This window comes from Chlorocebus sabaeus, chromosome 12 (assembly GCF_047675955.1).
Source record: "Chlorocebus sabaeus isolate Y175 chromosome 12, mChlSab1.0.hap1, whole genome shotgun sequence".
NCBI lineage: Eukaryota > Metazoa > Chordata > Mammalia > Primates > Cercopithecidae > Chlorocebus > Chlorocebus sabaeus.
This window is the reverse complement of record NC_132915.1, coordinates 50,072,229-50,099,916: the sequence shown is the minus strand read 5'-3', so window position 1 is coordinate 50,099,916 and position 27,688 is coordinate 50,072,229. Positions and strand designations below refer to the sequence as shown.

The following is a 27,688-nucleotide window of genomic DNA, read 5'->3' as shown; positions in this document are numbered from 1 at the left end:
TCTTAGTAGCATTTTTACATACAATACAAAAACATATACAGTATCTTTCCAACATCTCTTAGGACATAAATCGTTTTTACATTGCCTCCTGCTCCCTAAGTTCTCTTACTTCTAGAGACAGAAGCTCTGGTTAGTTACGTTGTTAAATTTTCTCTTAAGTCTGGTGAGCCTTAACTATTCATTTATATTTATGAATCAAGGCCAAGTTGGTTGCAGGGAGGTGGCATGGTTTAATTCAAGAGATATAAATAAATGTTTCCTATAAATAAGATTGTCCTTTGATTTGAAGGGCTGACTGTGGAAGGGTTGAAGAATGATGAGGCATGTAAACTTGCTGCTCCACTTCAGGTTGTCTGGCCATGGTACAAGTATGTAGAGGACCAATCCCCACTTCGCCCTTCCCTCTCCACTAAATAAATAAGAAAAATTTTGTTCTAGCAATGATGGACTTCAATGTATTTTCCCTTGAGCAAAATTCCTCCTACCTATTATGAAATTCAAAGTTACCACAAAGTCTGCTCTGATTCCCTCTCACAGTCCTTCTACAACACCAGAAGTTCATCCCTTGGAGAGTTTTAACCAGAAACAAACCTACTAGTCCCTGATATCAGTTGGAAGCAGATAGACTCCACTGTTCTGAATGCAGTTTTGGACCCCTTCTCCTCAAACTCCACCCCATCCTTTCTGATGCTTGCTGTTCAGTGACACACCCAGACAAACGGATTTTGTTTCAGTACATCAGTAAGTATCACACTGGTAGGGGTTTAACTGAAAAGTTACAATTCCTTCAATGAGAACTGTCAGTCATTTCTACACCCAGACAAACGGATTTTGTTTCAGTACATCAGTAAGTATCACACTGGTAGGGGTTTAACTGAAAAGTTACAATTCCTTCAATGAGAACTGTCAGTCATTTCTAATCTGTAGACCAGTCAAAAGTAACGGCCCAACATTAACACCCAGGAGTCCCAAGAAATTAACACAGAATTACTTCCCTGTGTATAAACTCTAGGCTTTTTGCACACAACCAGGAAAACACAAAAGGGATCAAATGCCAGTTGAAAGCTTTTTATCCTTCAGATATATATGTAAGGTTTACAAGGAAGAAATAAACACATTGCCACAGGATGGGGTACATGCAACTTGACCTTGTATTTTGGTTGTGTTTCTCTTCACCTAATTGCTCCATGCTGGCACGCTCATCCCAATTTTTCTCCAGGTATAATCGATGCTATGGCTACCAGGGAATAGTAGTACACTACTTCTTATCTATCAAGCTATTTATTAAAAGTACTGTACATTCTGGTTTCTTTTTGCTGGTGTGAAGAACACAGGAAGCCGACTGACTTCAGGGGGTAGCAATTCATAGAATTCAGTGACAACAGAACAAAGTACAAAGTGTCCAAAGACTCTTTGTGCAAGTTCTTTTATAGAATATATTTTCTCTTTTTCTCACAGCAGTAACTTACAGATCATTAAATTTCATACATTTCCTATTCATTTTCCATGTTAAAATATGGCTTATGACCCTGAGTAGAACTATCACAGGATTCTGCCCTATAACTCAACTTTTACTATTTGATAATATATGACTTTTCAAAGACCAGCAAGTCATGGCCCATGAACCTAGTCACATAGTGATTTCAAATGGATCAAATGTGTACACTTTTACACATGGAAAAAAACTGAAGCTCTGAAAACGTCACAAAGAATAAAATAATTGAAGACTGCAACTGTTCCCATTATGCAAGACCTTTAACTAGACTTAACAACCAAAATGTAAAAAGACAATAAAATACCTCAGTGTTGTAAGATGCAAGTAAAAGCAAAGCAAAATAAATAAGCATGACTCTATTCCCACTTCCAAATAAGAGAAAAACAAGCAAGCAAAAAGAATTTGAAAGAGGCACTGAGTTTTGCAAAACTTAATTTGTTAAGACCATCATTGGGGATAGATTTTAAGGAAAGAACCTGCGGTTCTCTAAAATCAAATTTATGAGCTTTTGCTCTTTGGCATATTCTATTTTATAAATCAGTCAAAAAGAAATTGATACACCTTACACACAGTATTTAGAGTTATTCCATTGAAGGCGAGATACTAAACTATTTACACTTTTATTTTAGACCAACTCCGCCTATCTAAAAATTACTCATCTTTGTGGTTGAAGTTCAATTCAGATACCTAAGCATTTAATCTTACCAAAAACCCTTAAACCTCATGGATAGAAATGTAGGAGGAAAGACCTTTTTCTCAGGTCTTAAAACCACAAACAAATAGCCTTGATTTCCAAAACAATATAATCTTTCGTCAGGTATTCCCTCTACAAATATTTATCAGATACTATGAAGCATCCTGCCAGAGACTTCAGGCAGCCTGAGCTAAGACAACTAACTGGCTGCCAGAATGCTGAGAGGGGATAATATCTCAGCACACCTACCACATATACCACATTTCAGTGGCCCCCAAAAGACAAACTGAGAAGTTCTGCTTTACATTTTTTGCCTATTCAGCACATTCCCACTTCTATGACCAGTACACTATCTATTCTTCCTTTGGGGGGCCATCTCACCCCATTCCACATAAACCTGATGGCAGAAACAATTTTAGGACCTGATACTTCACCTACTTCTATTCTACCCAGGATGGCCAAGTAAAGTGCCCCATTATCCCATCATGATGGTTGGTCCAGTGTAAACACATGACCTAAGCAAGGCCAATCTGAGGATTCTTTACTTCTCTCTTCCTTTTGAATTTTGAATATAAGCTTATAAGGCTTTGGGCTTCCAGCAAATTCACAGAGGAAAGAAACTGTAGCTTGAAAATACTGTCCAGACCATGAATGTCCTAAATACTAGAGGTAACAAAAACTAGAAGAAAGGATTTTGAATGTTTCCAACATGTACACACAAAAATGATAAACGTTTAAGGTGATGAATATACTATTATTAATTATCCTGATTTGATCACTGCAGATTTTATACATATATCAAAATATCACTCTGTATTCCATAAGTATGTACAATTGTTAACTGTGAACTAAAAATAAAGGGGAAAAAACGGTTTATGGCAGTTTAAGATGGGTTTCTGTTACTTATAGAATTTGATCATGTTTGATCAAATTTCCTGTGTGTGTGTATAGATAGATGCAATATATGTTTTATACCAGTGGTGTAGACAGAACAAGGTAACCCACTGTATAACTTCAGTGGAATCCTTCTTTAGATGATCTCCAGGCATTATCTGCATTAACTGTTCTAGCGATTATCCTACCAAGTGTCAACACTGAAAGAAAACATTGGTTACAAGTAGGATCACTATAGAAAATACAAGGAGAGATAAAGCAGAAAGCAAGTTAAACTGATTCACATTATGCATACACCATGAAACAAAAGTATTTTGAGTACATTACAAATCCACTTGCAGAATCAGAACAGATGAGGTCAGAGAGAAAACTTTTTGTGAGATATCAGCAGTTGTTTACACAACAAAAAGGAACAAGTATGACAATTTGAGGTTAAAAAGGAATTCCAAATACATTAATTTCATATCTGGTTCTTTTTTTTTTTTTCCTTTGAGACAGAGTCCCAGGCTGAAGTGCAGTGACACGATCTCGGCTCACTGCAACCTCCACCTCCTGAGTTCAAGCAATTTTCCTGCCCAAGCCTCCTCAGTAGCTGGGATTACAGGTGCACTTCACTGCACCTGACTAACTTTTGTATTTTAGTAGAAACAAGGTTTTGCCATGTTGGCCAGGCTGGTCTCAAACTCTTGATCTCAAGCGATCCGCCCACCTCAGCCTTTCAAAGTGCTGGGCTTACAGGCATAAGCCACTGCACTCACTTAACTTCATATCCCCGATAAACACATTTACCCCTTTTCTACCATCAAAGTTTTTCCTCTAGGAACACATCACTTTTCCATTGGGAGACGGAAGGTTTCTTCATCATTCTTGAAAAGAAAACCAAGCACAGATACTAATAAACAGAGGATAACAAAAATGTCAAAACTACTTGGTTAGAAAACCTTTCCTTTATAGGAAATGCATTCTAGAGATTCTATCAATTGGAGAAAAAGAAAGTCACAGGTTATTATGCTAAATATGTGGTTGGTGTAAAAGGCTGCAGAAAGAAGTCTTATTAACGCCTGACTGCTTTCTCATTACATCCTAAGTTCTGTGCAGATAGGAAGAAAAATTGTTTACCCTCATATCCTAGCATGCAGATCTGTACCATACATAGTAAAAAGTCCATATTTTTTAGCTTATTAAATGACTCAATAAAGATAGTATCAAACTGCAAGAAGTTAAAAAGATATTAATGTCTATTGTATAGGCTCCTTTATCCTGAATTGATTAATCTGTGTCCACTTTAAATGATCAACATTAAAACTAATGGATATGTATCTTGGAATAGGTTCCAAGAGTTGGCAAAAGCATTACAAAAGAGCAAATCCACCAAAAAAATTGGAAGAACCAGAATAGCACCATGTGCAGATTTCCTTGCAAAGTATGCTTTCATTTAAAACATGTTTGCATCATTAAGTATACATCAACTCAGAGTAAGGAAAAAGAAGAAAAAAATGGAAGGATAAAGATAGCAAAAAAAAAAAAAGAAAAGAATCATCAACCAATAATTTAAAACTCTGCTGCAAATAATCCACAAAGCAGGAATCATCTACAATTCCAATGATTAAGCTTTCTTCTCATTATTGTTCCATCACTCTCTTGCTTTACCTGGGAGGAATCTGCTTGGGCTAATTCTGTAGTGACCTTCAGTATTTGGTGAAGATTCTGTCCTTTGTCTTCAACAAGGAGGTGAGCCAGCAGAAGAAAAGCAGGCACAGGGATCACAGTAGTAATAGGAAGCAATGACTCTACTGAGGCCAACCAGTCACTTGCAGCAGACGAGTCTCTCATTACTTCAAGAATCGTCCAGGCTGTAAATATTGAACCATACATACTGGTTACAGGGCACGCAAGCTTGTAGGAGAGCTGAAAAATAAAGACAAGAGAGGTATAAATAAGTGAGATAAATATATTTGTCAGAAATATATTTTTGGCATTCGTATATTTCATTGTAAGATATCACTCCTTCCAAAATATGAATACAAATTGAATTACTGCCAAAATCTTCTCCGCACATAATTGAGGTAATAGGATTACACAAAGAGAAAAGAGTTGTTAGATGGAACTCTAGAAGAGTTTTATCACAACTTTCCCTCATATTTACCATTCGTTCCCCATTAAGGCAGAAAATATGAATCAATATACAAGATCCAGAGGCAATTGTGTATGGAAAAAGCTATTATCACTAAAAAAGTATTCACCAATGAAAAAAAGATTAAAAAAAAAAAAAATACTGTATTTGCCCAGCTCCAGGCCCTACGCAGAAGCAGTTTGGGGCAGATGGCAGACTTGGACTGAGGACAATTCATTTCTGTAACAGACAGTACGTTGATAGGAACAAAGTTGGTTCAGCTGGAGCCTGGGAATTCATTAATAATTGTAACTTGTGCAATAGGAAATGGCCTGACAGCTCTAAGCTGAAACAATACCCAGAGATGATATTATCCTAAATTAATCTGAGAAATGGCTCCTCGCAGAAATAAAGTAGTACAGACAGGGCCAGAGGGTAGCCAAGGTGAGCTCTGTAAATAAACAACTCAGGAGAAGTCACAGACGTTAAAGAATCATTAGACATTGCTTGCTAATAAAGTAATTCAAATCATGTAGAGTGCTTTGTGACAGATTAGAAATCTCTAGATTATAACTGTCTGGTCAATAGAGGCTGACTTATATGAATCAGGATAACAATTGAAAGGATGGAAAGTAAAAGTTAAGCTTTATAAAATTTTTAAATAACAGCTTTATTGAGATATAATTTGCATACTATAAAAGGCACCCTTTAAAAGTGTATGATTTATTGGATTTTAGCAATTCATTTCTAGAACTGTGTAACCATCATCACTATCTAATTTTAGAACATTTTCATCAACCCACACAAAAATCCCTTACCCATTGATAGTCACTCCTTATTCCCCCAACCCCACCTCCAGCCCTTGGCAACCACTACTCTACTCTGGTTCTATACTGGCCATTTCAAATAGGAAACACATAATATGTGGTCCTTTGTGACCAGCTTCTTTCACTTAGCATGTTTTCAAAGTTCATCCATGTTGTTACTTGTATCAATAATTCATTTCTTTTTATTGCCAAATAATATTCCATTGTATGGATACATCATATTTTGTTTATCCATTATCAATTGATGGATATTTGGGTTGTTTCCACATTTTGGCTCTAACGAATAATGATGCTATGAACACTCCTGTAAAAGTTTTTGTGAGGTTATAAGTATTCAATTTTCTTGAGCATATATCTAAGAGTAGATATGAAATGTCTTTGACAATTAAATGTCACAGTAAAAACAAATGAGGAAGCTCTCACTGTATTGATATAAAAAGATTCCCCCAAGTGAAAATATAAGATACAGATACTATGACTGGAGTGCTATCGATTTTTTTTTCAAAGTGAGTGAGGAGAAAAAGAAAATATACTTATAGTTGTTTGTATATGCAAAGAAAAGTATATGGACAAATACAGAAGAAATTAGTAACCACTAAATCATCTTCTGTTTTGGAGAGTGAGAACTGGACAGCTGGAATCAAAGGCAAGAAGGCAGCATTCATTATATGCAATTTTCTACTGTCTGAACCATTTGAATATATTACTATTTCAAGAAAATTACAAATTTTAAAAATTAAATAATATCTAAATTTATATAGGTCCAGCTCTCTAAGAATATTTTTTTTTTTCCCAAGAAGAAGGAATTCATTAACAACCATGGCCAACTTTTTTAGACTAACGACAAACACCATAAAATTTAAAGGGCCAGGACTTCAGCACAGCCATGCCAGCTATCAGCCATTACGCAATTTTTCTAAGCCTTACTTTACTCGTTTGTAAAATTTAAGAAATGACTACTTTCATGCTTAGGTTGTAATATCTAAAAAACACCTAGCACGGTGCCTGAAGTTGCAAAATAAAGGGAAACAGTATTGCTGTCATCTTCAGAAGAGAAAAATAAAACTCATGTAAATAAATATAATTTGGAAATTACCATGAACCACAAGTTGAGTAAAAGCAACAATATAACAGGGACATGTAAGAGGAAATAATGAAACAGAAAGCAATCCTAGGTTACTTGAACTGTTTTTTTTTTTTTTTTTTTTTTTTTTGAGACGGAGTCTCGCTCTGTCGCCCAGGCTGGAGTGCAGTGGCCGGATCTCGGTTCACTGCAAGCTCCGCCTCCCGGGTTTGCGCCATTCTCCTGCCTCAGCCTCCCGAGTAGCTGGGACTACAGCCGCCCGCCACCTCGCCCGGCTAGTTTTTTGTATTTTTTAGTAGAGACGGGGTTTCACTGTGTTAGCCAGGATGGTCTCGATCTCCTGACCTCGTGATCCGCCCGTCTCGGCCTCCCAAAGTGCTGGGATTACAGGCTTGAGCCACCGCGCCCGGCAACTTGAACTGTTATGTCCAGGTTTAGGCTCTTAAGTTTGTTTGTTTGTTTGCCTAAGGTTAGAGCAGCAGGAGAAATTGTCCCATTGAGTGACAGCTGTCACTGGCACAGTCCCAGGGCAAGGATGCAATCAAGAGTTTTCTCTCAGCACCAGCTACCAAATCCTGGCCCCATAGCCTGAGGGAGGACCTGTGAAAGTGCTAGTAAGCTTTGCTTTTAGAGGAGAAAGTAGGTGTTTAAAAATAAAAGGTTTATGTTAAATAAATTATATACCAATAAAAAATAAATCACAGAAAAATACATTTAAACAAATACTGGGTGGTTGTAAGACATCTTTTATAGGTATAAAATAACTGAGAATCTTTATTTTAAAAAACATTTAATAAAAATGTGCAGGTACATTAAGTAGTAACAATAAGACATCTGATAGTATTTCTTTGTCAAAATAGGTCTGAAAAAGAAATTGTGAACAATATTGATTTACATTAACTGTAAAGAATGGCATTAATCTATAATAGTGACTAAAACAGGCTTAACAAAAGTAGAGAGTGGGTATAGGAACTCAAAACTTATAGACCCTTAAAAGTAAGACAGATTTTTGCTAGAGGCTATCACTCACTCACCAGTCAAGCACTATGAAGACTCTAGCACTATGAAGACCACGATGAAGACTCTAGACATGAGTTGAGAGATTTGGGAGTGGTTTATTATAACCAAGAGATAACACACCATCCTCAGTCCCACGTCTTTCAGAAGATGATGATAGAAGCACATCTAAGATTTACTAATTCCTTTCTAAGTTTCAACCAGAAGTCTAAAAAAAGTTTATTTCAATATACTACTAATTCACAGTTTGTTTCCCCGTAAATCTGAAATACAACTGTTATTTACTCCCAAGTTCAGCACAAAGATGATAAAATATTGTGCCAAAAAAAAAAAAAAAAAACAAAGAAAGAAAACAAAACGAAAGTGCTGGTAACAGGATTTAGGCTCAAGAATCAAACAAAATCTGAACTCCAACTCTACCCTTCACTACCTGCGTAATCCAGACAAATTAACCTCTCTAATCTCAGTTTCCTAGCTTGTAAAATAAGTATTTTAAGAATACCATCAGTGAAATGCAAAACAAAACAACAATGAAATACCACTTTACAACTACAAGGATGGCTAAATCAAAACGATAGACAGTAACAACAGTTGGCGAGGACAGGGAGAAATTGGAACCCTCATACACTGCTGGTGGGAATGTAGAATAGTGCAGCCCCTTTGGAAAACAATCTGTCCATTCCCCCCAACAGTGAAACATAGAGTAATCACCTTATCTAGCAATTCTACTCCTCGGTATCGACTCAAGAGAAATGAAAACATTTGTCCACACAAAAACTGACACATGAATGGTTATAGCAGCACTAGAGCCAAAAAATGGAAAAGAGCCAAAAATTCATCAACAAAAGAACAGGAAAGTAAATGTAAGGTATCCATACAATGGAATATTAGTCAGCTCTAAGAGAAAATGAGGCACTGCTACATGGCACATGCTACAACATGAACAAACCTTGAAGACATTATACTAAGTGAAAAAAGCCACTCACAAAGGACCACATATTGTATGATTATATTTGAAGGAAATGTCCAGAATAGGCAAATCCATACAGAGACAGTGAGCAGATTAGAGACTGCCTAGCCTGAAGGATGAGGAAAAAATGGGGGAATTAGGGAGTGATGACTACTAGTGCAGGGGTTTTTTAGGGTAATAAAAATAAAAATGTTCTAAAGTTGATTGTGGTAATGAATATATAATGCTGTGAATATACTAAAAGTCACTGAATTGTACACTTTAAATGAGTGAAGGGCATATGTGAATTACATTTCAATAAAGCTATTAAAAAAGAATTGGGTTCCCACTGCATGACAGTAAGTTATTTACCTTCTTTATGCCTCAGGTAACTCTTAGGTAGAATGAGATCAATAATTTTACCTACTTCAAAGAGTGTGAGACAAAATCAAATTAGTTAGTACAAGCCAAAGTGCTTAAAATGAAGCCTGCACATATGAAGTGCTCAATAAACAACCCCATGAAGGTGGCGTTTTGTTACCCACTTTACCAGGGCCCAGATACCACAGAGATTGTCACTAGTCCAAGGCCACACAGCTGGAAATAGATTTAAAAAAAAAGAAAAGATACTTATTTCATAGTTATTGTAAGAAATATGGGTTGGCCCACATAATAACTCCTAGCATACCGCACATGTTCAATAAATGTTAACTTTAGCTATAAGTAGGACAAGGACAATTCCTTGCAAATTTTATGATTTTTAAGAAACAAATATTCTGCTTCCTTTATACTACTTCAAAGCAATTTCAAATAAAAGCTACTTGGCAAAGCTTTATTACCAAAGACCCAAAAGTACCATATTTAATTTTTAAAACCGCACATAAGAATGAATAAACACATGGTAGACCCCAGCTCAGTCAAGCTGTCTCTAAATTGTTCTGCTGACTAAAACAGTTCCATAGAGATGAATTGTGCCTCCTGTACAACTACAAGAATTTAACTTTTAAGTCTTCTTTTCCACTTCATCTCACCCATCCACCCTTACTCCCCTCCCAAAAAAACTTTTCCGATTCTGTCTTACTTCCTGAGCCAGTTACTCAATGTGTTAACTCTCAGCTCCACATCCACCCTTCTTTGTCTATGTGATCCTACAGTTGTGCCTTTTCAGCATTTCTCCTTTGCCCTCTGGTCTAATATTAGACCTTGTCAATAGAGAGCACAGGAGAGACATTGCAAGGAAAGGAAGAAGGGGCTTCTCTTCAGGTTCCTGTGTGCTTCTTTGATTTCTCCTATCACAGCTGCTAGGGACATGCAGGATATCCCAGAGGTGGCTTCCAGTGGACCAGCTCAGCCAATTCCGGCCTGCTCACACCACGACAAGTGGTTTCCTGTGGACCAGTTCTAGCCTATGGCACCCCAGCAGACTATATCACCCAGTAGGCCTTCTCCACATTCTCTCCTACCAGGTCTCTCAGTGTTGTCTGGGGAGACCTTTTTAGTTCCTTCCTTGGGAACTCTGCCTTGGTCTTAGCTTAGAGGTAGTAGCTGCTCCCTACATGTACTACTGTAATATTCCTTAGATGCTTTTTTTATAAGTTTTTGTAACTAAACACCTCTTACTAATAATTATTTGCATTAAGTTTTCCTTGTTCAAATTGCCAGTGTGTTTTCTCTTTCCTGACTGGAATCTGACTCATACACTGATGCAGTCTCTCTTTTATTCCCCACGTTCTCTTGTGGGAGTGGAGGGGAACAACGAGGAAGCAGAATGTTTCAAGCCCCTTAGAATTTACAATTAATGTTCAATTTTTTAAAAAATATTTATTTATTTATTTAATTTTGCCTGGGAAGAATGTAATAGGTAGTTTTAAATATCACATTTAATAGCCAAGATCACACCACTGCACTCCAGCCTAGGCAGCAGAGTGAGACTCCATCTCCAAAAAAAAAAAAAAAAAAAAAAATTGAATAGTCAAATAATCTTGACTTGGGGAGGAGGCTGAGAATATTTGGCTGAGTCCTGAAGAATGAATAGTTCAGGCAGATGACATAAAACAGCATTCTGTACAAAAGCAAAGATTCAGGAAGAGACTTGAAGAGTTTGGGGCATGTTAAATTCATAGGTGTGATCGGAATGTAAAGTTCCAGATAGGAGCAGGAAAAAAAAGCCAACAGTAAAATGTGGCTTAAATTTTTTACAACAGTGATCATATATCTACTGAAAGCCTCCTTAAAGCAGCACAGTATCATAAGGGCTATAAGATATTTACAGCCCTAATAGTAATTCTGCCCCTCCCCTTTACCAGCTGCTAAAGAGAAAGTCCAGATATTAGTGTTGATGAATAAGATTCACACACATCTGAGCAAATAGTAAACAAAGTACTTATGTATTAGAGTTGGGGTGATCCTCAGTAAATAACATGTGTGATTTAAAGGAATAGAACTCTTGCCCTGCCCCCACTCCCATTCAAGATCCAATCATTGCTCTATATGGGCAAACCAAGAGGTAAAGTAAAAAAGCTACTAGAATTTTTTTTTGTCAGATTTTGCACTCCTATTAGGGCTGATGCAAGAACTTCTCTCTCTTAATTCAAATCAAATACCTGTTTCAAGTTTTAAAGTTTTAGCCAAACAATTAGGATTTAGGAAGCTGTAGTATACATTCAATTTGCCTATAATTATTAGTCAGTTTCTGCTACATGCTCAAACAAGAAATAATAATGACTGGATTTGTGCTGCTGGGGCATTTAACATAAGAGGTATCTCTGCTTTTGCAGATGAAGCCACAACCATCACTCTAGTTTGTATTTACATAGTGCCTCTCTTCATGGAGATTTAAGGTGCTTTGCCAGCTTCATCTTATTCAATCCTCATTTCATCCCCATAAGAGGAGTTGGAAAATAATGCTTCATTTTGATACAGGCAAAACTCAAATATCATAACAAAAAAAGTCTGGCAAATCTAGGCCTAGAACCCAACCAATATCCAAACCATGACAATACTTGTACATTATTGTAACAGGAAAAGTGAGACTGAAAAAGCAGAAGGAGGAAGGCAGGATTGGAAAAGGAACGTGGCAGGCCTGTTGTCTTCCAGTTGGAGGCAGCAGAATAGGGGCATACACAGGGGACATCGAGAGTCATTATGCCAGGGAATATGGCAAGAGGTACCATATTAAATAAGGAAGTTTTAGTTCTTACTGATATCAGAAGTTTCAGGCATTTGAGGACTATTTCCCACCTTGGATTATCCCAAATCTAGCAATATGCTATACTTAACTAACAGCATAATTTTAAAAAATGATTCCATGTTAAAATATATTAGAGAAGCATCAGGTTAAATAGAATTAGTTCCTTTTCTGAAGAACCCTTCAGGATCTTTAACTAGTATTATGCACTGGATTTTCAAAGAAGAAAAGATATAGCATTTCCAAACTTATTTCACGACAGGATTACTATCCTTTCTTATAGTCCAGAAGAGTATGTTAAGATCTCCAACAGCATTACCTGACTGAAGATAAAGTCTGATAACAAACAGATGCTTCATCAGGAGGCAAGATTATCCGTATACCTAAATTCCACATCGACACTTTATTTAAGAGAAACAAGGATAGATTCATTACCTTTTGGTGGTCATCTCTGTAACATTCCTGCTGTATCATTTCCAAAAGGTTTAGAGCCAACTGCTGCCTAGAGGGACCTTCTTCATCCATAGATATACAGTCTTCCAAGGCAGTAGAAGATAGTATCTGCAGAACTGGCATCACTAACAGCATAGAGGACTTTGGGATTTTCTGATCCTCAGTAACAGAGAGGAGCTTCAAAGCTATTCATCAAAATAATAACGCACGTTTTTAAAAATTAATACCACAGTCAAACAAAATGCAATTTTGCTTAAGAGTGATAAGCAAGAAAGTTTTCTTCCCTTTTACAACTGGGTCAGACACATAACTAGGATGATAAATTTTATCCTAAGATGAAATAAAAGGAGTATAAAGAAACTATTATATAGAATAAGGTGTTAATGTATGTAACTGAAAAATTGATGATACTCTTTTAGGTCAATATAAATTTTTTTAAAAACACAATTCAACATTTGTCCTTAATATCCTCTGAGATGCTAGTATTGCCCTCAGCAAACAGAACTAAGAGACCAAGAATTCCTGGATCAGTGGATAACAAGGCCAACGTACATGCTTCCTTTACAAATGCAGCTAAGAATCCTATTAGCAGATGCTTAAGTAAACAGCAAAGTGAAGCAGGACTGCCCTTCAGCTGTAATTGCTAAGAAGGAGATTGTGAAAGTCCCAAAGTCCAGAACCAAAATAACAACAATAAACAAAAAAAAAAATTAGTGAATGGTTCTTTAATATGGAAACAACTTACACATCAGATACATACAGTTATGCAATAACTGAGTTACATGTAGAGTCTCTATTAACTCAATGAGTTAAGGCATAAATATACTTTTTTCACAATATTTTTTCAAAGTGATGTAATTAACCCTGATTTACTAAAAGATGTTATTCATGGGCTTCAAAGTTACATTATCAAAATATTCTACTGATTTCCCCACTACAGCAAAAATAATTCTTCAAGCCTTGAATCATGTCAATGAGTTGTCAGCATTTTATTTTACATCATCTGGAGGTCAAACCTTAACATCATATTAAGTACAAACACCTGTTACTGTAACACTACTAATTTACTTTTCTTGCCTAAATATTGGTCTTAATCCATAATTGTTTCTGATACCATCTCTACTAAAAATCCATTATCTTTAATACAACAGGAAAGGAATATAATACCAATATTTTAATAGCCTCTATTATAAATCTAAATATTCCAGGCATTTTTATAAATTGCTATTCGTAATCAAGGCTACAGTTAACAATTACATAGTGTAATATTACATTAATGTAAAAATAAACATATATATAAATCTTTTAAATTTGGAATAATCAATATTCTCTTGGTGATCCCATTTCTTTGAATACTCTTTCCCCACAGCTCTTCCTTATTTTCTGACAGGACATATTGGCTTAGCAGTGCTCAGTACAGTTTATTCACTCTAAGGTAACTTTAAGTCAGAGATGTTGGTTTACTAGAGAAAGAAAAAGTCTGCTAACCAGCAAATAATGAAAGTATTTGAGTGTTTGATACTGTATTATCTTTCTCTTACACATGAACCACAATATAAGAACATAGCTTCAGAATTTGAAATGTAGCTTTTTGGAGGCTTTAGAATTTTTTTGTCAAAAAACAAAATCCATTCATATGAAATGTCTAGAAAAGGCAAATCTATAGAGACAAAAAGCAGATTAGTATTTCTCTGGGGCTGAGGGTGAAAATGAGGATTAACTACAAATGGTCACAAGAAATTTTGGGCGGATGATGGAAATATTCTAAAACTAAATAGTGGTGCTGGTTGCACAAATCTATAAATTTACTAGAAAACACTTTATTCTGAATTTTATGGTACATAAATTACACCTCAATAAAGCTGTTTTAAAAAATAAAACTACAGCTGTCAGAAGTACCAGCACTGGTAAATTATACCTATGGGAAGATCCCATGTGCACTGCTATAAGAAAAACGCAAAACGGGATCAGACTGTGGAGGGAAGGCATAAGTAAACATAAAGCCAGTGGCCAAATGCAGGGTAGGAATCAAAGCCTAGGAGGCAAGGATCCCCTCCATGTGCTAAAGCCATTTCCAAGACACGCTGTAGGTGAAAGAGCAATTCACTCCCAAAATCATGAATTAAAATGCCCAGAAGAATGAGCTATACAATAAGTATTTATCTCACACACTTTTTCTTTTTTCTTTTCTTTTCTTTTTTTTTTTTTTTTTTTTTTTTTTTTGAGACAGAGTTTCGCTCTTGTTGCCCAAGCTGGAGTGCAATGGCATGATCTTGGCTCACTACAACCTCTGCCTCCCACGTTCAGGTGATTCTCTTGCCTCAGCCTCCCAAATCACTGGGATTACAGGCGTGCACCACCACGCCCAGCTAATTTTTTTTGTATTTTTAGTAGAAACAGGGTTTCACCATATCAGCCAGGCTTGGTCTCGAACTCCCGATCTCAGGTGATCCACCCACCTCAGCCTCCCAAAGTGCTGGGATTACAGGCATGAGCCACCACGCCTGGCATCTCATGTACTTTTCAAAAATAAGAATGGCAGTATAGGCCGGGCGCGGTGGCTTAAGCCTGTAATCCCAGCACTTTGGGAGGCCGAGACGGGTGGATCACGAGGTCAGGAGATCGAGACCATCCTGGCTGACACGGTGAAACCCCGTCTCTATTAAAAAATACAAAAAACTAGCCGGGCGAGGTGGCGGGCGCCTGTAGTCCCAGCTACTCGGGAGGCTGAGGCAGGAGAATGGCGTGAACCCGGTTGGCGGAGCTTGCAGTGAGCTGAGATCTGGCCACTGCACTCCAGCCTGGGCCTCAGAGCGAGACTCCGCTCAAAAAAAAAAAAAAAAAAAAAAAAAAAAAAAAAAAAAAAGAATGGCAGTATATTACCATATACTGGCACCATACAGCATAATTTAGAGCTCTCATTGTTATGTGGATTATTTTGGATCAGACCAAGTAAAGTGAGGCAACACCAATGTAAAAGCCACATTTTAAAAGTATGTCTTGTTTACCAATCTGCCAGATAGGGCAACTAGCTTCCTTACCACATTCTTCTTAACTAGAACATTTTTGCCTCTCTTGGCCCCCTCCTTCACTTTTCTTTAAATCAATACTGGACTGTCAAAAGAATATTATCTTTCATTTGTTCTAGCTAGATTAAAGCAATAACCATAAGTTAAATTCTGTTCAATGTAGCACATTTTGAATAGTAAAGGTATGGAGAGTTTTAAAATAACTACAACTACTAAATACTTTTCTTTCAAGGATTTTATACTAAAGCTTTCCATTTTGCTGTACAATGCTCAATAAGGTGATATGCCATTCAATATATTCCCGAATGTTACTACTATATACGGTTAGATTATAACCTTCTAACATGTAGCCGAGATACTTGGTAAATTATGTTATATCAAAGCTTGCACAAGGTAACACCTAATTAGACACGAAAAAAATTCTATTTTATAATTTTAAAAATTACAGATGGAAACTCAAAATACACAGGATAGCATGATACATAGTTCAAGTGAATCCTGTCAATACTCATGTTATATCTACATTTTACTCTAGTGACTGTATTTTTATTTACCTAGATTTAAGATTGGCTTCTGCTGACTTGCTGGAGTCTGTAGAAGTAGTAAAGCTATTCCAATTATGATCAGTTCAACAGGAAAATCCTAAAAGGATAGAGGGGGGAAAAGGAGTTGTTAAAGAAGTTCCCAGAACCATGGCTTTGTAACATGTATCCAGGAAGAATATATTTAATATGAAAGACTACAAGCCTATTACACAAATTTATTTATACAGCAAGTATGCTCTACTAAAGAAAGAATTGGTCGGCCAGTTGCGGCAGCTCACGCCTATAATCCCAACACTTTGGAAGGCTGAGGTGGGTGGATCACGAGGTCAGGAGTTTGAGACTAGCCCAGCCAACTTGGTGAAACTCCATCTCTACTGAAAAAAATACAAAAAAATTAGCCGGGAGTGGTAGCAGGCACCTGTAATCCCAGCTACTCAGGAGGCAGAGGCAGAGAATTGCTTGACCCAGGAGCCGGAGGTTGCAGTGAGCCGAGATGGTGCCACTGCACTCCAGCCTGGGTGGCAAAGCGAGACTCCATCTCAAAAAAAAAAAGAGAAAGAATTGGTTGATGCCACACACTTACACATAAATTCAAAATGTTGTATTATATGGCCAAAAAGCAAGAAGCTACAAACCAAATAATTCAGAGGGAAAACTCAACACAGCAGATCAGCAAGTCTTCTAAACAGTCAATCTTTGCAAACCATTGAAAGTTGCCTAAAATACTAAATTTAATAATATTTCATTTCTGTAAACTGGTTCAATATCCTACTTACCTAATACAGACATGATCCATCTATATAACTTGCATAAGGAATTACACTAAAAAAATTTAGTAAATCATGTTATAATAAAAGAAATATTAGTGCCAGGGAGGTAGAGATTATTTTCAAATTACCGTAATTCATTAAGCATTAAATGTAGCAGAGCAATGACCATAGAAATAACCAAGTATATAAACAAAACAAAACAAAAAAGACATGTATATTAGGCTTTAATAAACATTAATAAAACACAAGTGACATGTTATTTGAGGTTTCTAAATAAAGTAAATCTTAATGTATTATGGTACTAAAGAAGAAAGGTTCAGCTAAAACGACTATTCTGAAGTTTACAGAAGTGCCTGCAGAGCAAAAGTACCTATGAATAATAAAGACAGGCAAAAAAAAAAAAAAAACCACACACACACACAAACAACAACAACAACAACAACAGGAAAATAAGGAAATCTGTGAGTTAGAGCCACATGTTAAAGGACCACCTGCCTGAGTGAAAACAATACAGTCTGGCACACTCAGAAGTTAAAATCTTGAAGATACTATCAATTAACAAATACCCTCTAAAATCTCAGTTTTATCATTCGAAGAGTGAAATTCACCTACAAAATCCTCTCATGTGCTTGTTTATTGACTTTTGAAAAACAAAACAGCAAAAGAAAAAAATTTGTGAATTTTTAAAAATGGGATATATTCCAATCTATGTATTTTGGGAATATATGTGTTCACTGTTTCGAAATAGAGTTGAGAACAATGAAGCACTCTTATCTATTTGAGGATAATACATGCATTTCAAAACCAACACACTTACAGTATATACTATCACACCATTCTTTGCTATGTCTTCCCCAATTTCATTTCAATTTCTGCATGTCCATAAAAAACAAAAGGAAAACCAACAAGATCATTTAAACCTCAGATTCACTAGATTCCAAGAGAATCAACAACAAAGAAAAGCACTGCTATATAGTAACACTATTATTGGAAAGCCTTTTTCACACAAGCTATTACTGCAAGGGCCATAAAGTAGCTTTTTAGAGTTCTGAAATGAAATAGAAGTATTTTTATTAAGTGGATGGAACTTAAAAGTATGAAGGCAAAAATGAAAATGGCCTTCTCCAGCAAAGGTGAGACTGGCCTGTTCAGATAGAGGGTGAAAGGAAAAGAGTGGAGATTCAAGATCAAAACTAAGGGAAAGTAATTGGTGGAGGATTAGATCACATAAATCTTAAACTACTTACAAGTTTAGTGGTTACAAGTTTTTTGACTGATTGATTTTTAATGGACACCAAAGGATGGTACCATTTAGTAAGATCTTTTAATAAAGCCCAGTGTTGGACATCCCATTTGCACACTTCAAATGCTACAGCTATTGCTGTGGTAACTGGTACTGCACAGGTGCAACCTAATGGTTGTCCCCTAAGTCCCCACCATACACCTCTTGCTTCCTGCCCCAGAACAGCGCACTCTAGAAATATAAGGAAGTTAAAGCCCCATAGGCCAAAGCTGACAAATTGGCAATAGTACCCAATAGATAAATGCTTTCCCATTAATTCCAGATCCTTCTTTCATAAGGCTTCTCAGAAGATTTTGTGGGATCAAGCAACTAGTTGCTCGTAGCAGTAGCCTACTTGATGATGCCTGTATTGCCTCTCCCATCTTCCATACTTCACTCCTCTTGTCCCTCTCTCCAGCTGCTTGCTGGGATCACATTGGCAGATTAATTCCAGTCATATAAGCCTTTGCTTTTGTGGGAACCCAGTCTCTACTTTTGCCTTTAGGGAAACTCAGGCCAACTCACAGCCTGAAAATAAAATAAATAAATAAAAATACAATAAAAGAAGGAAATAAAATACATAAAATAAAATAAGAAATTTTTTTAAAATGAAATAAAATACAAAAAAAAAAAAAAATGAGTAAATGCCTTTATACTCAGTCACAGATGTTGGAGGAGTCCCAGTAACAGAAAACTACCTGGAGTCCACATTTTTTGTCCTCAAGTCAAATGAAAATAGCACTAAACACCACCTATGTACCAGGCAGTAAGTACATAAGCTGGGTCTACGAATGCCACTGTGCACAAAATAGTCCCTTTTCTCAGGGATTTTACAGTAAAGTCATGGAAAAGTATTTTTAAAGAGAAAACAAGGCATGAGAAAGTAGCAGACAAAACAAAGATGGTGGCCCAACTCACACAACCCTCCAGTGCCATAACTTTGCTACGTACTCTGTTCCCTGGCCAGAGCTTCAGCAAGCTAAGATGGGCCAAACAGATCATTTGTCCTACAAAATCTGAAAACTTAGACACCCAGTGAAGAAAGTTGGTTGGAACTGAGTCATCAGCTAGTAGTGTCTTAGAAACCACAAGTTTCCGACCCTTCCCAATGCTGAAATGTTTCACTCATTCTTCACTTTGAGAGCTACTCAATCTCCTCCCAATGCGCATCATTTTTGCCTAATTTTGCTGGTCAGGGTGCATTTATTTTGCTTGAAATGTAAAGGACATTAAATTATGATTATTCTAATCAGGCTAAAAATGGCTCAACTAAGACCAAATCCACAAAAACTAATGCAGGCTAAGAAACAAATCCATTTTCAATATACAATGATACAACTCTAATATAAGAGTAGAAAGAGAACAGAGTGGGGAAAAAGTTAATATAATATTTGAACAAAACATCCAGTTGATAAACCCAGTGATACAGAAATGTGGGTATGGTGTCAAAATACATAAGACTTCTTCATTCTACTTCATTTTATTTCAAATTATAGTACATATAGACCTATAGTATATGTTTGCAAATTAATTTTCCTAGGCTCACTTTTTTAACCTCAGGAACACTAAGATGGGGATGGGGGACAGAAAACTTCATAACACAAGTATTTCCACAGTTCTACTACTTGTTATTTCCTTCTAAAACTGTTAAAAATATTGGGCAAATGAGAGACATAAATAGGACTTTCCCTCATCAAAAATCTTTTCATTCTTCTAAATGACATTAGTATCCTGTGACTCTATATCATAATCAAAAACATTTTAACAATTAGACTCAAGAGCCAACTTTATATTAATAGATTCCCAGTGGCCAAAATAAGACAATTTAAAATTCAATAAGGATAATATCTATGATAGACTGAAGCGCATCAAATATGTTTAAATTCATGAATTCATAATACTTTTTAAAGTTAGTAAAGAAAAAGGCAAAAGAGTAAAGCATTTATCCTAACTTTCCTTTACTACTGGATAACCAACTAGTAGGCTGTTGGGGGAGGAGGGTTCTTTTTATGGAAGTATTCCAGCTAATAAATGAAGAAGGAATGATAGGATTAGAACATTACCACTCTGCAACTCCTAATTAACAGAACTAGGCATTGAGTATCAGCAACTACTAACTTCATAAAAAGAAAAGCAACACACATTGTGCTTCTTGATGACAGAACACACCACCCCCTGTAGTCTTGGAAACAAAAAACAAAATATCCTAAATCCAATCAAGCCTTTAGAGCTAACTACCTTTGAACAGCGAAACACTTTAAAGCAGCGGTCCCCGGCTTTTTTGGCATCAGGGGCTGGTTTCATGGAAGACAATTTTTCCACACATCTGGGGCAGTGAATGGTTTCGGGATGAAACTGTCCCACTTCAGATCATCAGGCATTATTTAGATTCTTATAAGGAGCACACAACCTAGATCCCTCACATGCACAGTTCACAATAGGGTTCATGCTCCTGTGAGAATCTAATGCATCGGCTGATCTGATAGGAGACGGAGTTCAGGCAGTAATGCTGGCACTGGGCTGCTCACCTCCTGTGTGTGGCCCAGTTCCTAACAAGCAAGGAACCGATACCAGTCTGTGGCCCAGGCATTGGGGACCACTGTATTAAAGTGCACCATATGGATGCAATCAGCAAAATCCAGAAGATAGGAAACTCTCCAGCTCACACAAGCCAGGTTATTCAGTACACAAACTGCAGGGAAGAAAAGTGGGGGAGGAAACGAAAGGGGATGAACTTTAATTGGAAAGAAACTTAAAAGATCTCACACACACACATAGCCCAAAACATATTATGGTGATTAGAGATACACACTGAGATGATAAAAGTATAAAGAAATGTAAGGAAGTGGTTACTACAGAAGTCAGAATAGTCAGGGGAAACAGGAGGTTATGATTAGGACTGGGCTTGTAGAGAACTTCTGTGGTGGCTAGAAACTTCTATTTCTTGATCTGTGTGATGGTTTCAAAGTTCTATGTTTCGATCTATGTGCTATCTGCCTTATGTGCAAAATAAATGATAAAATCCCCTGTGGGTGTTACTTTAAAATAGAGATATTTGGGCTGCATTTAGACCCGCTAATTCAATATCATTAGGGATAAGGCCCAGGCATGTGCATTTTTAACAGACTCTGCCTAGTGATTTTTATGCACACTAGTTTGAACCATTTGACTAAAACATGAGCTTCATGAACCTTGTCTGCTTTCAACTAATTGCCATAGCAAAGTGTTTGCCATAGGCATCTGCTTAACAAATATATGCTAAGGGTGCAGGGGAAATATACAAAAAAATGGTCAGAGAATTATACTAAAAAGGACTAAACTCTATGAAATTATAATTGCTACTCATATGAATTTACTAAAAGCACAGGAAAAAATATGGGGTTTACCCATGGATATTATGTTTACAGTTAACAGAACTGGCAATTTATCTACATAATACTGATCTATAAAATATCTTTCTGTATAATATTTAACTATAAAACATCTATCTATATGTATATACTATCTATATGACATATAACATAATTATATCTGTAAGATATAACTATACCTGATATATATTATATATATCTACTATACATAAGATACATATATAACTATACAGTAGAAAAATATGTTATTTAGAGTCCCAGTATATGTAAAATCATTCTAATCATAAGATTGGCAAATTGACAAATAACTTATAATACTTGAGTCTTCCTGGGTTCCCATCTTCCATCAAAATCTACATTTACTCTCTCAATTCCTCACCTGCCATTCACACTCCCTTAATTCCAATTTCCCCACCACCACCACCACCACCACCACTACTCTGCTGAAACTGCTCCCTCTAATGTTAAAAATAAGCTTTTATGTGCTACATCCTGAGAATACTTTCTATCCCTTACTTTTACATCATTGCTCTATAACATATGACACTGTTGACCATTCCCCCTTATTGAGATATTCCTTCCCTTGATTTTCTTGTCATCTGTCTCTGCTGGTTATATATGATCCTTCTAGACATATTTTCTCAGACTCCTCTTTATCAGTAAATTCCAAATAACAACCACCCTAGAGTTCCACCACAAGCCCTGTCATCCAATCCCATGTTTAAAATCCCCACCCCAAAGTTAATGTCTACAAATGTACACCTTTAGCCTAGACTTCTAGCCTGAATTTTAAAACCATATATCCAACTATCTATGATCCATACATACCTCGAGTCAAGCATATCTGAAATAAAATTAATCATCTTCCCTCCAACATCAGCTACCATTTCTCAAAGTAAATGGCATCATCCAGTAGCCCAAAATAGAAAGCTTAGATTCTATCAAGGACCCTTCTCCTTGACCATCTAATCAATCATAAAGCCCTACTGATTCTATCTTCTGTGTCTCCCTTTTCCCACTTCCATTTCCCTCATTAGGCCCTCACTATGGACTGAACTGTGTCCTCCCAAAATGTATTTGTTGAAGCCCTAACACTCATGTGACTGTATTTGGAGTGAGGAAGTAATTAAGGTTAAGTGAGGTCATCAGGGTGGGGCCCTAATCCAATCTGGATAGTGTCCTCATAAGAAAAGACACCAGAGAGCTCATACTCTCCCTACCATGCGAGGAAAGCCAGCTGCAAGCCAGGAAGAGTCCTCATCAAGACCAGAATCAGCCAGCACCCCGAGCTTGGACTCTCCAGCCTTCAGAACTCTGAGAAATAATTTTATTCATTTATTTATGTATTTTGAGACAAAGTCCTGCTGTGTCACGCAGGCTGGAGTGCAGTGGCACGATCTCGGCTCAATGCAACCTCTGCCTCCGGGTTCAAGCAACTCTCCTGCTTCAGCATCACAAGTAGATTACAGGCGTGTACCACCACACCCAGCTAATTTTTCGTATTTTTAGTAGAGGCGAAGTTTCACCATGTTGGTCAGGCTGCTCTCGAACTCCTAACCTCAAATAATCTGCCGCCTCGGCCTCCCAAAGTGCTGGGATTACAGGTATGTGCCACTGCACCCGACCAATAAATACATTTTTGTTGGTTAAGCCACCCAGTCTGTGGCTGCCCTAACTGCCTAAGAGTTCCTCATCACTTCCTACCCTATTGGTGAGTGGTGTGCAGCCCCAAACTCTTCTCCACCCACCTACAAGAAAGATCTTCCACACATTAAAAAATGACATCTGCTGAAAGGTCTCAAACGGCATACAGGATAAAATGTAAACTCATTTGCGTGGCATGGAAGACAGGCCCAGCCCTATTTGCCACATCTCAATCCTTCAGCAATATCAAACATCCTCTTGTGTTTTTTTTTTTTTTTAAATAAGCTAAGCCTGACTACTCTTTCATGTTTCTTTATTTGGGCACATGCTGTTCAACAGCTGGAATGCCCTTCCCAGGCCCTTGTACCAGGCACATTCCATTCAGTCTTCAAATCTCAACTCATGCCCTACCTCCTGAAACTTGTTCTCCCATTACACTTTAAATATACTCCCATAAAATCTTTTCTCTTATTGTACTATAATTTTTTATAGTTATTGCATGTCTGTAAGTCTCTTGAGGTCATAGAATTTACCTTTTCATCTATGTATTCTATAAAGCCTGGCATATAGTAAAAGTTCAATACTTGTGTTCTACATGAATAAATGAAAAAAAAAAGTCACAGTGGTGATCTTTAAATGATGATCTGAAGAGTATTTTAATGATTTCTTTTTCTAACAAATGATATTAGTAGTAGTGCAATAGCAATATGCTCTAATGGTATTAGATCAAAATGCCTCTGATACGCAAACTAAATAAGCACATCCACCCAGTTATTGAAAGGCTCACTTGAGTGATAATTGACACAATAAAATGTCTATCTGATATGGTTTGGATCTCTGGCCCTGCCCAAATCTCATGTTGAACTGTAATCCCCATGTTGGAAGTGGGGTCTGGTGCAGGTGACTGGATCACAAAGGTGTTCCTCATTAATGGTTTAGCACAATCCTCCTGGTGCTGTTCTTGTGATAGTGATTGAGATCTGGTTGTTTAAAAGTGTGTAGCATCTCCCCACTCCTCTCTCTCACTCCTGCACCAGCCATGTGAAGCGCTGGCTCCTGCTTCACTTTCTGCCATGATTGTAAGTTTCCTGAGGCCTCCCCAGAAGCTAAGTAGATGCCAGCACCGTGCATCCTGTACAGCCTGCCAAACTGTAAGCCAATTAAGCCTCTTTTCTTTATAAATTACCAAGTCTCAGGTATATCTTTGTAGCAATGCATGAACAGTATAATATACTACTATCCTTACCTCCTTCAGAAGTTCAACACAGTGCTCTAAAAGGTGAATTAAAGATGAACATTCACCAGTTATCTTTAAGCTGACTTCACAGACACACAGCAGCTGAAGAGTCATCTGGGTAAGCTGAATTTTCCAGAAAACAGGATGACGCAAAAGGCTTAAATATACTTCCTCAATAAACATCATCGCTTCTGTTGTCTGTATCAAATCTTTTATCTGTTTAAAAAAGTCATTATATGATATTAAAAAATACACAAACCAAAGGATAATTTTAAGGTACACAAAAAGCTTTCAACAATATAATTTTTTATCTAAACCTATAAAGACTTAAAGGAGATGGAAAAAAGTTACAGAACTCAGTGAAGGATTAACTATACAACTGCACCTTATCCTTTGGTTAACCAAAATCCAATTTGCTACTGTTTTTGTTACTGCTGGCTGACGCAACTTTCTCTTCCCTTATTTTTCTAGCTTCTCTGAGTGCAGATGTCTTAAAACAAGTTACATGACAATGCCAACATGTTGAGGGAAATTAAGTTCAGTTTTGAATTCTCCAAATGAACTCTCATTTCTACAATTCCAACATAGATAACCTGATAGTAAAGGGTCAGCATGTTATTCTAACACGGTACTAAGCCCTTTATCTGCAAGATATATGCTCAGACAGCCTAAACTGAGAGTATCATTTCCACACTTGGCAGATATAGTAAAAGACCATATTCAAATGGTAGTCTTCTCAACAGGCTAATGTATTAGAGAGGAAGGACTTGGGTGCTCTTGAAAATCCCAATGCAATTCAAACCCAGCTGTTCTGATCAAAATTCTGGAGCTGGTATTAAGGATATGGTCCTGCTCACAGACACACTGGCATTTCCCAGAGATTACAAACAATGGACCATCTGCTTCCATCAGGAGCCTGTGTCTGTTAAATTCATCAAGAAGAAAGCCTACGGTTGACCAGCTGTACCTTTTACCAGTGGTTATCACCATAATAACACAAATGACTATTAGTTATACACAGAGACAAAAATTAGTTGCTAGCAAACAAGAGAAAAAAGATATTAAAAGATTAAAGAGAAGAAATAGCAGAAAACATTATTATAAAAAATAAACAGTCTGGTATAAATTATTTTGCTCTCTTGCAAACATATAGTAGGAAAGTCAAAAGGCCACAGAATAAAGCCTAATGAATATTTGACAATATATTTCCTTGAGTGCATTTATGTGCACATTTCTAATTTTCCATTAAAAAAAGTTCAAAAGACAACCTCAGCAAGCTAGCATTAAAGGCTCTCTAATCTTTAACATTATCTAAGTTCTAAACAAGCATAATTTTGAAGTAACATTCTGTCTTTACGTAGAAATATATTATTTAATAATACAATAGGTAATATGTGAGGTGATAGGAATCAACATTAAAATGAAAAGGACAATTCTACAACTATAAAATGAAAGAGCAACTGGCATGAGAAGAAATAGAAAAAGGAGTTTCACTGACCATTCTTTCATCATTGGTCAACAAGGTTGCATGGTTATTTCTAAAACTTGTTTTTTAAAATTTAAATGTGATTCTATCCTAGTGCTCAGTATAAGTAAGACCACATCAACAGCATTGTAGTCAGCTCTAAGAAGATCATTTCATAGTAGCACATTTTGAGCACCAATAAACTAGAAAATTCCTGGCAAAACAAAACAGAGAAAAGTCGGGAAACCATTTGCAATGGAGAGATTAAGAAAGTGAAGAAAAAAATAAGGAAGGGAGGGAAGTGAGGAAGAAAGGAAGGAAAAATGGGAAGGAAAGAAGGGAGAAAAACAAGACAAGAGAAGATACAGATGGGGTATCTTCTATCTCAGCTTTTCTGAGAAGAATGAAAACGAATGAGTAATTAGAAAAATGAAGGTCAATAAGTACTTGCTAAAAAAAAAAAAAGGTTGCTTTGCAAAACAGTATGCTTCCTCTATCAATATTCAATTAGCCATAAGATAGTCATGTTCCAGAGAGTATAAGAAACATCTGTATTGGGTGGAAAATGGACTATATTCTCTCTAAGACCACTTCCAACCCTTACATGCTTCATTCTAGTAACGCTGATTTGTTAAACTGATTAAGTATGCTAATATCACTAGTTCCAGTACTTCCAAATGATGTATTCCCTTTTTTTCTCACATAATTGTTAGGTTAAAAAGCCACAGATTCCCAGAAATATTCCACAGAGCTCATTTCTAAAAGCATTTAAGCTTGTCAACACAGGTTCATAAGATGAAGACAAACCTTTGCCAAGGAGCACAGCACAGGGTAATGCAGCCATGATGTGAAAAATGTACCCTAGTTCAAGATGTTCTGCCTAAACATTGCTTTATTGTCCGCACAAAACAAAAGCTTTGGAAAAGCCACAGGAGAATTCATTTTAATTAAATTTTCTCTGCCTTGATTACAGGAAAGCCTATTTATGAGTCGCAAAGGAAAGATTTACTCTAGTCACTCCTTGCTAACACAAACTTAAAACAGGTCATGTGTGACCTCAAGTGATCACTTTGAAATATGTTCACAGATTCCCTCCATCAACTAAGCAGCATGGTGCTCAGATTCCAGGCAAATAGCAAACCTAGATGATGGGAAGAGATGGACTGATAAATGAATCACTACGCTAAAATCCCAACACCTGGGCAACTGGACTTTTTTTTCATTTGCAGTTATAGAGACAATGACTCAAATTTCTCTTTCCCCTGAACTGTGTCCATGTTTTCTCCATACCTCCGTTAACCACTTTTCATCTTTCTACTTTGAATTATAAGAATATATGTACAGTACTTGTCCTAATTCATTTACTACATGTGTGCTTCTCAAGAGCAGGATCCCTGAGAGCTGCTGCATATGTTGCAAGGGGACATGTGGAAGCTGGAAGCTAGCTGGCACTCAGCTGGCCAGGCTTTGCATCCTCAGAGCTATTTATGCCCTGAGACACACCCCTTTTTTTTTTTTTTTCCAATGTGCACAGAGGTCTTTTTTTTCCTTCTTACTGTCCCAATGTCTACACAGAAGAAACTCAACTCAAAATCTTTTACCTGATAACCATTTCTTAAACAAAGGAAAGTT

General features: G+C 36.8%; 1 protein-coding gene and 1 non-coding gene across 6 annotated transcripts in view; both read right to left on the bottom strand.

The window, feature by feature from the left end:
* FOCAD (focadhesin) overlaps nucleotides 1-27,688 on the bottom strand; it is a 322,164-nt gene that overhangs the window by 203,410 nt on the left and 91,066 nt on the right. For 4 of the 5 annotated variants that reach the window (XM_073021655.1, XM_073021653.1, XM_073021657.1 and 1 more), the window contains exons 8-11: nucleotides 24,601-24,807; nucleotides 16,297-16,384; nucleotides 12,696-12,898; nucleotides 4,734-4,991 (exon numbers count right to left, since the gene is read on the bottom strand). In XM_073021655.1, coding sequence (XP_072877756.1) covers nucleotides 4,734-4,991; nucleotides 12,696-12,898; nucleotides 16,297-16,384; nucleotides 24,601-24,807 — 756 coding nt within the window. The remainder of the gene's footprint in view (nucleotides 1-4,733; nucleotides 4,992-12,695; nucleotides 12,899-16,296; nucleotides 16,385-24,600; nucleotides 24,808-27,688) is intronic. The other variant, XM_073021654.1, reaches the window with a different exon arrangement.
* On the bottom strand, nucleotides 7,594-7,722 carry LOC140713128 (small nucleolar RNA SNORA30/SNORA37 family). The gene has a single exon (XR_012094966.1). It is a non-coding gene; the product is annotated as a small nucleolar RNA SNORA30/SNORA37 family (small nucleolar RNA).